A 10,956-nucleotide genomic window follows, 5' to 3' on the forward strand; every position below is an offset into this window, starting at 1 on the left:
GTGGGCATTCCGGTCACGGTCTCTGCACACAAAACCTTGAACTCCAGCAAAGGTATCGTTAGAGATCGCGACCGATTGTTTGATGATATGTCGGAACTTGATATAGGATCGGAAATGAAGGATCAAGGTGTACTCTACGTCAAGCGCTTTTCAACTCGCAGAAACAACGAAACCATCAAAACGAACACGTATCTGTTTACCTTTTCATGTCCTAATGCTCCCAAATCAGTGAAGGCAGGCTACTGTAACATTCCAGTTGATACCTACATCCCCAACCCGTTAAGATGTTTTAAATGTCAGAAATATGGACACGGTGTGAATACTTGCACATTGTCTGTTGTGTGTGCTCACTGTGGTGAGAAGACACACACAACAGAAGATTGTGACAGTGATTATAAAAAATGCACCAATTGCTCAGGCGACCATTCTTCATTTTCTAAACAGTGTCCAATTTGGAAAGAACAAATGGAGATCAATAAAATAAAATTCACACACAATATCTCTTTTTCTGAGGCCAAAAAACTGGTAAAGAGATCTGATCTTCCAGAAAGTTATGCTACAATAGCAAAAACATCATCGGGTTCTAGCTCTAAAACAACATCAACCACAGGCTGCCAAACTACCTTGACTTGGGTAAACTGTGATTCTCCACAGCCTTTGTACCCTGCTATATCATCACAGACTGAGGAATCACTTCCTAGTACCTCAAAGTCGTCTTCTGATCACAAATCATCATCATCTCAGTCACATTCAAAGTCTCAATCAACAGCTGATACTCAACAAACGGTGAAAAGTAAACCGAAGCCAAAGCCTGATGCTTCAAAACAACAAAGTGGCAGACCTCCTAAAGGGTCACAAAACAAAGTTCAATTGTTTAATAAGTATGGGTCTCTTGAAGACATGGACGTTTCTGAAAACGTCCATTCTAGGGCACATAGCTTGTCGCCCTCCAAAAGAGTGCGGGGTAGATCCCCAATAAATCCCCCCAAAAGATAGTTTATTCCAATAATATTGTACAGTGGAACTGCAGAGGATTAAGGACTAATGTACATGAATTACAGCTATTAGTCCAAGATTTCACACCTTCAGCGATATGTCTCCAAGAGACATATTTAAAACAAACAGATATATTTGACCTTCGTCATTTTAATGCATATCATTCTTTTTCACCTCCAGGTGATAGGGCCACTGGCGGATCATCCATTCTAGTCAGACAAAACGTTATTCAAAGCCCTGTTCCACTTAATACTAATATGCAGGCTGTTGCTGTGAGAATTACTTTACATGTAGCGTTTACACTATGCTCTCTCTATATTTCACCGTCTTCGGTGTTTACCAAAACTGATCTTCAAGCTCTATATGACCAACTCCCGAAGCCTTGTATTATAATGGGAGATTTAAATGGACACAACCCACTTTGGGGTAGTGTAACTACAAACACTAAAGGTAAATTGTTGGAGGACTTTTGTTCTGACAATGATTTATGTATTTATAATGATGGTTCCAACACATATTTACACCCTGGGACAGGGACCTATTCTGCTCTTGACTTGTCATTGACAAATTCAGAACTACTAAATGAATTTAAATGGTCAGTCCACGATGACCTCTGTGGAAGTGACCATTTTCCTACTCTATTAAAAACCGTAGCTCCATCCGATGTTCCTCCATCATCACGACGAAATTTTAAAAAGGCTAACTGGGCTTTGTATGAAGCACTGTGTGCTGAAAAACTTAAACCTGAACGTTTTATTGACGTTCCTGATGCTATTAAATGTTTTTCTGATGAACTGAATTCCATAGCTGATGAGTGTATACCAAACTCCTCTGTAGTTCCACACATAAGAAAACCATGGTTCAACGTTGACTGCAAACAAGCTAGGAAGGCAAGGAAAAAAGCAGAACATTATTTCCGTCGCCATCCTATGGTGCATAATTTCAATAAATTTAAGATTTTAAATGCTAAAGCACGGCGTACTTTTAAACAGAACAAACGCCAATCTTGGCAACATTATGTATCCAAAATAAATTCTCGGACACCCATGTCCAAGGTGTGGAACATGGTCCAGAAAATAAAAGGTAAAGGTACTAAATCTACTGTCCATCATCTTAAACATGGAGATCAATTACTTACTGATAAATCAGATATTGCGAATAAACTGGGCGAAACTCTTGCTAAACATTCTTCCTCTTCTAATTATATACCTAAATTTCAGCAATATCAAAAACAACAAGAAAAGAAAACTATTAATTTCAATTCTGATAATGGGGAAGATTATAATGAAACATTTTCTATTCATGAACTCCATACTGCTCTTGATCAAGCTCATGATACTGCTACTGGAGCTGATAACATACATTATCAACTCCTGAAGCACTTACCAGAATCCTGTTTAGAGACGCTCTTATCAATATTTGATGATATTTGGACATCCGGGAAATTTCCTTCTTCATGGCGTGATGCCATAGTAGTACCAATACCTAAACCTGGACGTGATCATACTGATCCATCCAATTATCGTCCGATTTCATTAACTAGCTGTGTTTGCAAGACCATGGAACGCATGATAAATAATCGACTTGTTTGGTACTTGGAAACTAATAATCTTATCACAGATATACAATGTGGTTTCCGGAAAAACAGAAGTACTGTCGATCACTTAGTGCGTTTAGAATCATTTGTGAAAAACGCACTGATTAATAAACAACATGCTGTGTCTATCCTTTTTGATCTTGAGAAGGCATATGACACAACCTGGAAATATGGCATACTGAGAGATTTACATGATTTCGGTTTGCGAGGTCGTTTGCCTGAATTCATTGCTAAATTTTTAAATAACAGGCAATTTCAAGTCCGTGTGGGTTCTACCCTGTCTGATCATTATAATCAGGATCAGGGTGTTCCACAAGGCAGTATTTTGTCTGTCACTCTTTTTAGCGTCAAGATCAACAGTTTATCTAAAGTTTTAAGCGATTTAATAGATGGATATTTATTTGTGGATGATTTTAATATTTCTTGCCGCGGTAAGAACATGTATACTATTGAACGGCAACTGCAGCTGTGTTTAAACAAAGTTGATAAATGGTGTCTTGAAAACGGCTTTAAATTTTCTAAATCAAAAACTAATTGTATACACTTCTGTCGTAAATACAAACCCCATAAAGAACCAGAACTATTTCTCAGTGGTACCCCAATCAAAGTCGTCAAGGAGGCCAAGTTCTTGGGACTTATTTTCGACTCACATTTGACCTTTTTGCCGCATATTAAATCCCTTAAAGCCAAATGCCTGAAGGCACTCGATTTATTAAAGGTAGTTTCAAATTCAAAATGGGGAGGGGATCAATCTACCCTTCTCCACTTATATAGATCACTGATCCGATCTAAACTTGATTACGGCTCCATCGTCTATGGTGGCGCTTGTCAAAGCAACCTAAAACTACTTGATCCTGTGCACCACCAAGGCCTAAGACTTTGTCTTGGTTCTTTTAGAACCTCTCCTATCGACAGTATATATGTCGAAGCTGATGAGCCTTCTCTCAACTTACGTCGTATCAAACTATCTTTACAATACATTACAAAATTAGCTTCTAATGAGTCTAACCCCGCATTTAATTGTGTTTTTAATCCTCCCTATGAAGATTTGTATAACAAAAAGTCTTCCCTTCTTCCGCCTCTTGGGGTCAGAATTAAGTCATTTCTTGCTGCTTCTAGCATTGAGCTGGACCATATAGCTCCTTCCCGTCTTCTTTCTTCTCCTCCTTGGCAGTTGGTTAGGCCACAAGTTGACCTAACATTAACATCACTTAAAAAGTCAGAAACGAATGAATTACAGTATAAACAAGAATATAATCAACTGAAACATAAATATAGCAATTATAAATCGTTATTTACAGATGGGTCCAAGGACGGTGGCGCTGTGGCTTGTGCCACTGTCATTGGATCCAGAACAATATCTTCTCGATTACCAGATAACAGTTCTATTTTTACAGCAGAAGCTAACGCCATACTAACAGCTCTTAAATATATTCAAAGACACCCTAAACGTAAACAATATATAATCTATTCAGACTCTCTTTCTTGCCTTCAGGCTATTAAAAATATATCTTGTAAACATCCACTTTTAATTGAAATTATTGAATTGTATAATACTCTTGCCACTGGCCAATACGACATCGTCTTTTGTTGGTTACCCAGCCACGTAGGTATTTCCGGTAACGCAATGGCCGATCTTGCTGCCAAGGCAGCACTCAACAAATCTGTGACACCACTTCTTATTCCCTACACTGATTATAAAGCTAGCATTAGAACTTACATCCGTGATCTGATGCAGAAGAAGTGGGACACCCAAGTAGGTATCAATAAATTACATGAAATAAAACCGTATATTGGTTACACTTACTTGGGTTGTCAGTCCAGATTTGAAGAAGTTATTTTAAGACGATGTCGTATTGGCCATACTAGATATACTCATGTGCACCTTTTAAAAGGTGAGGATCCTCCGTTTTGTATCCCTTGTGATGAGAGAACCACGGTGAAGCATATCCTGCTTGACTGTGTTGAATTCTCCATCACATTGGATAAGTATTTTACAGTTAAAACAATGAAGGATCTTTTTACTAGCGTTAATTCATATTTAATTATTGGTTTTTTAAAAGAGATTGATTTTTTGGTGGAATTTTGAATGTTATGTTGTGTAAATAGATGTATTTTAATTATTGGAAGTTTGGATTAGTAACTTGAATTGTTGGTGGCTGTACCCTCGAAGGGGGTTGAAATATTGTAAAATTATTGTCCTCCTGAGAGGGTACGTAAGTCCAAAAGCATTTACAGTAAATTTAAACTTTCCACTGTTCTTAATCGTAGTATATGTGTATTTTTAATTTTTGGCTAGATGTGACTAAATTGCTGACAGCTGAAGGGATGTTGTAAATCCAACTAGGGTCCATGCAGGCAGCAAAGGTACCGTAAGTCCCCATGGCCCCTAGTATGGTGATCTACCTTCAGTTGTTGGCAATCTGTAGCCTGATTTTATGTTGTATTGTCCGAATAGTGATATTAGTTTTAACATTCCACACTAGTTTTAATCCCAGTTGTGATATTCTAGTTGTTTTACTGTCCGTCGTTGACAGGTTTTTATAGTATCCATATATTTCATTTCAGTATTTAACGTTCTCGTCACGATATGGCTGAGATATTGCCGATGTGACGTTAAATATTAACTCACTCACTCACTCCCAGTAGACTTATTTTTTTGGGTTTTTTTATGTAAAGGGAATCAATTAAGTGTCTTGCTCTGTCCTGCTTGCTGCCACCTTTTCACGACACTTATTTCCTTGCTTAATCCGTATGTATTAAACGTTGCATTCTCTTGACATACATGCTTTTAATTTTTATTGTTATAAAAATGTTCAGGCTGCTAAAACAATGCAAACTAACAATGATACTTTACAGTCAGTTTCTGTTAGTTTCAGCAACAGGAAACTGCCGGAGACCAACAATCAGAGTTTCTGTTAGCGGAAACCGACATGATTCTAACATTAGTCGGATTCATGTACGTTTCGGGAAATCTGGAAACCTTGATATTTTTCCTGTGCTAGCTTGGACCTTAAGAATTGTTTTCACCACAGAGAAGCGACTGGCACTATACCTGCATCCTTATTTACATGACTTTTATTCGTGTAGGAGTGAGGTAATAGTTAACGTCACATCGGCAATATCGCGACCACATCGAGTCGAAAAACAATAATCCGATTAATGAAACCATATTAGTGGTCAAACCTTATATGTATAAATGCAGCACACATGGTTTCAGACCAAGGTTAGACTATTTAAAGAATTAAATTGTCCGTCATTATGATGTGTAAAGATATGTTTACCTATCAACGGGAACTGAGCAATCATTTTTTTATTTCAGCATTGGACAACATTACATGTATTACTTGGAAAACAGGCCAATTCTACTCTTTCAGTGCATTTTCATGCATGTATCCATATACCATTGTATTATTACGAAACCTTTTCATACATGTTTGTCTGTACATGAAAGATAGAAAATAAAAAAGGCGAAATCGAACTTAAACTTAATATGCTTGGGTCCGCTGTTGGATATTTAGTATATTTATCAGTACCAGTCCCTCAGACTGAGTACAATCTAGAGAGGCTACAGTGAAGCACACAGTCATTCTACACATATTATAGAATCACGTGTTTAATGCTCTTCAGGGAACTATAGCTACTTCCGTAAGCCAATTTTCATATGATCCATCTTCTTCATTCCAGTTTATTTATTCAAAGAGACGTATGGGTGCAAGGTAATTCACTGGCCGCTGTCAAATAATACAAGTCATCCGAATAGTCATCGTGATTCTGTAATAAACGGCAAACATTCAGACATCACTAGGAGACGAGTGAACGATGCTTCTGTCTATCCCAGGGCTGATGGTCACCCTGAGCTGTATAGTGGTGCGAGGTATGTCTGTAAATATTTGTCAGACCTGGATGACATTCTGCCAACATTTATGTTTTTCAGTGACCCCTTTTTGTGAATGTAAACTTTTTTTCCGCACTAAATCTGAACCTTAAACCAAATTTGGAAACGAAGTAGGAATAGAAAGTATGTGGATGTGTCAGCACGCATGTGTGTGTGAGAGAGAGAGTGGGCAGGGGGGTGGGGGTGGGGGAGGGTGAGAGAGAGACTGTGTGTCCAAGTGTTTTTGTGCAAGTGTGTATATGTATATGAATATGTGAGAGAGATTGTGTGTGCATGGGTTTGTGTGTACGCGTGTATGTATATGAATATGGGGGGGGGGGGGGTGTGTATGGGTGAGAACATGTATGTTTGTCCTTTTACGTGTATGTGTTTTGGAGTTAGGGAGGGAAGAATAACCTTAGTGGTTATTGTTATCTTGTTAGAAAATACTCTTATTCATGTTGTACAGAAACTGATAAAGAGCTCCGCGTGGTGATACGTACATTAACAAATACATACAAACTATAACAATTGCATTCCTGCAGATCGGACCCTTGTCAAGGCAGCAAATATCATGCTGGGTAAACCGTCGCGCCTTAGTACTACCTACTCTGCAGGCTACCTTTCCGGCAATGCCAATGACGGCAACAGGACCGGGGACCTAGCGCGAAGTACTTATCAGCTACACCCTTTCTGGCAGGGAGACCTACAAGGCTACTTCACCGTACACAACATCACGGTCACAAGAGTTTTATACTGTCAGTAGTCTTTACATTTTCCAAAATCCAAACAAACTGTTCTTTAATTCCACCGCAGACGTCAGATGCATCAGGAAAACGTTTGCATAGTAATGTCTCATCCGAAAGAACCCATTTAAAATCAGTTTCCTTGGACGCTATTTGTCTGTGTTAAGCTACAACTACTCTCACTGATTCATTAACCCATGAACATATAACTCCTGTGCTTTTGTCGTTTCAGTTGCTATTAGCAATGCATACATCGGCGTATCGTCCGTGGATGTTGATTGCCCGGATGACGACGTTACCTGGTGTGGTCAGTGGTCAGCAGATGAATCAGCTGGAGTAACCTTGACCTACAGTTGTACCCATGGGCAGCCTGTGAGGTTTGTGAGGGTATGGAGAAACACCACAGGATACCTTGGTGTAAGAGAAGTGGAGGTACAGGGCACTCCGAGCAGAAACCACGGTAAATATTTGTGAAAAAAACTATCTACCATTCAGCCTTATGAATTCACGCGCATTCGAATCTGAAAGCATATGATATTAAATATTTGCTGCCCACGCATGCACTCACAACATTGCAAGCGGACACTATAGAATATGGAACGATCCACTGATGTTCTAAGTTGGGTATATGGTACACTGTTTCCCCTGTCCCATCTCTTCCCTGTATGTAAGGATCAATGTTACATAGTTTCGAATCTGGTTCACATGTCAAAGAACAAGTTTATTGTGGGGGGTCTTCCAAAACCATTTATTTCCAAAAAAAAGGAACCATGGATCGTGGAGTTCTGAAAGTAAACAATTTCTCATAAGTATACAATAACATATATATATATGTATATTTGTCATGTGTATACTCATAAACTCTCCTCATAAGTCAGAAACCTTGCACTCAATCTCTTATAGGAACGCTTAGAAAATCTCTCATATATGGAAGCATCCGTATAATCTCCCTGACGTCATTATTATCTCTATCTGAATCGGTGACCAATACAATAATTGATCTAAACTCTACGCTACTAGATATAATCAGTCATTCACTGTATATGTATGGTGACAATGAATAACACGTGTTACAACTCCGATCCACCCTCCAAAAAGTGAAATACACTCCCAAACAAACGTCGCTGTCACACATAAATTCTTGAAAATTATGCATGGCGGACTCTATATTCCAAGAAATGGACGTCTTACACTGTTTGACGAAAGGGGTGACAGGTGTTTAAACATATTGAAATTCTGGGTCATACAAGAAGAACTATTAACTTGATACACTACAAATGATTATCTCTTAGTAATATTTTCAATAGACAAACGTGACAAGGAAATATACATAAAATGTAAATGTCTAACAATACCTGTAGTCAAAATAATGGACTCTTCCAAATCTCAACGTGTTTCTCTGCACAAACATTTAACTGCGAAATAATGAAAACTCTGCACCCTGACAGCAATGATAATCTTCATATTCTGATTCTACAGCTGAACAAATACCTGAAGAATGTGTCCCCCAACAATAAACATCTATATCTCTGGAAAATTGTGATAGTCGCCCTCTGCATCAACACCACGTTTACGTTCAAGGACAATATGGCGCCAAGCAAGGGAGCGCTCATTACTAAAAATATCTGCGGGACAAATCATTAATCTAATTATCCAGATATAGTTGGATATAAAATCCCATCTATTCAAAACAGAATCTATTCTTGGATATGTCTGTTTTCGATATTTTAGCTGCAAGATACACCAAGAGTCAGAACAAGAAGCTTTCCACACCTGTGACTGAAGTTAATGCCAGATCAGCCATACACTGTGCTATCAAGTGCCACGTGACGCAGCCTTGCCTCGGTTTTAGCTACAATCCATCTGGTGATCCTCCCTGTCTCATGGCAACATCTACAGAAACTACACCAGTCACTAGCTGGGTTACAGGCTCCATATCTGCCTGTAACGACGTTATATACTGAGCAATCATAGTAGCCATTCGCTTCTTGTAGGTAATAATCGACATAATCGCATAAACTGCACCTACAAATATCGCAATTACAGTGGCAGGTGAAGTTTTTTCCAAACTTTCATGTTTGTAAATATATACTCATCAACTTCTAGAATGCTAGGAAACAAGTATTAGCAAATATATTAAATTATCTTCTTATAGTAACTGTCAATAAATTGATTTTATGCGCGCTTCAGTTATTGTTATGTAGCTTCATTAAATGATCATCTACATTATGATTACCCATCATTGACGGTATATATGTTAGAGAAAATACTTGTCAGTTTTGGAAGACAATGTAAAACCATCGGGGTTGGGAAATCCCTCCCCCTCCGGTTTTACATTGGCTACGCAAACCCTGGAGATGTGTTTTCTCCCATACATCTAACCCCTCCAAGATAAGAGAATTAACAGAAAGATGTAGGAGATTACGACTTGATGAGTGTGTGTGTTGGAATAATTGTAGTAATAATCAGGTAGTACAAACTCAGCTTTTAAGATGAATAACATCCGCGAGGATACATTTAGTCAATTTCATTACATTTAAATAGAATGAGTCATTCCCAGCGATTTCATATAGATACCGTTAACTGACTTTTAATGACGATTACTGCAGATTAAATGTGATTATCTATACTGTGCCACTTTATCTTGAATATGCGTGGTGAGCCAATAGTGACCCTGCAATCTGTAGACTCAGTAATGCCGTATATACTTTGCTTTTATCTTCACTTGAGTCACAGCTTGTATTCAATCACTGTTTTCTTGTAGAAGGTAACGCCTCGTCTCTCTATACGCCATCCTCGATATCTCCAGGGTATACGTTCCGATAAGTCTCCACTATACCCTGGACGCATCTACGGCTCTGCCAGATAAATTTATTACCTCCCTTGACTGTCTTTTGATCCAGTCAGGTGTCTACGCTGAGAAGTTGAGCGAACCAATCACAACACACTAACCGATTATACTTGGTAACAGAAACAATGCAGAGGTTATTTGGAAGAGGTAGAATGAGTTCTTGCATATGTTGTTTTAAAGTTTCGGACCTCTCAATTTGTTTGTATGATTTCCCTAAAATGTGGGACGCACTGCGAGCAAACCTTCGCAGTTGCGACCGCTACCTTTGTTGACACTGGCAAGCTCGGTTATAACGGCGGCCTAGCTGATTGGCTACTGTGAAAAGGCGGAGTCAGCAAAGGGAGGTAATAAATTTATCTGGCAGAGCCGTAGATGCGTCCAGGGTATAGTGGAGACTTATCGGAACGTATACCCTGGAGATATCGAGGATGTCTATACGCCAGCCTGCTGAATATTCCATCACAAGCGATGCCTATTTTGACTCACGTGCTATGAAGAATTGTTTTACTAATATCAGTTAAAAAGAATTGGATTTGTTAAATGAATTTTAATTAGATATTTTTCTTTTCTTTTTCTATGATTGGTAGTCTAGATTAATAACTGAGATTGTTAATGGCTGTACCCTCAAAGGGGTTGAAGTGTTGTAAAATCGCTGTCCTGTTGAGAGGATACGTAAGTCCGAAAACTTTCTTTGCAAACTTAAGTCTTACCGAGGTCCGTAGTTTGGTGATCTACCTTCAGTTGTTGGCGATCCATAACCCGTGTTTTATAATGTATTGTCTTCCTTAATGACAGTGTTTTAATTTTTCATGCTAGTTTTATATTTATAGCTGTTATATTCTAGTAGGTTTACTGATCCTCGCCGACAGGTTTATATAGTGCACATATG

The 10,956-nt window shown here is 38.6% G+C and overlaps 1 protein-coding gene across 1 annotated transcript; it reads left to right on the forward strand.

Annotated features, from left to right (window-relative positions):
* The first annotated feature begins 6,415 nt into the window (after positions 1-6,415).
* Positions 6,416-9,180, forward strand: LOC137282233 (uncharacterized). The gene is made up of 4 exons (XM_067813968.1): positions 6,416-6,470; positions 7,016-7,219; positions 7,422-7,676; positions 8,948-9,180. Exons 1-4 carry the CDS (start codon positions 6,416-6,418, stop codon positions 9,178-9,180), a joined length of 747 nt encoding a protein of 248 aa, XP_067670069.1.
* Positions 9,181-10,956: the final 1,776 nt, after the last annotated feature.

Source organism: Haliotis asinina, chromosome 4 (genome assembly GCF_037392515.1).
Source record: "Haliotis asinina isolate JCU_RB_2024 chromosome 4, JCU_Hal_asi_v2, whole genome shotgun sequence".
In the NCBI taxonomy this organism is placed as follows: domain Eukaryota; kingdom Metazoa; phylum Mollusca; class Gastropoda; order Lepetellida; family Haliotidae; genus Haliotis; species Haliotis asinina.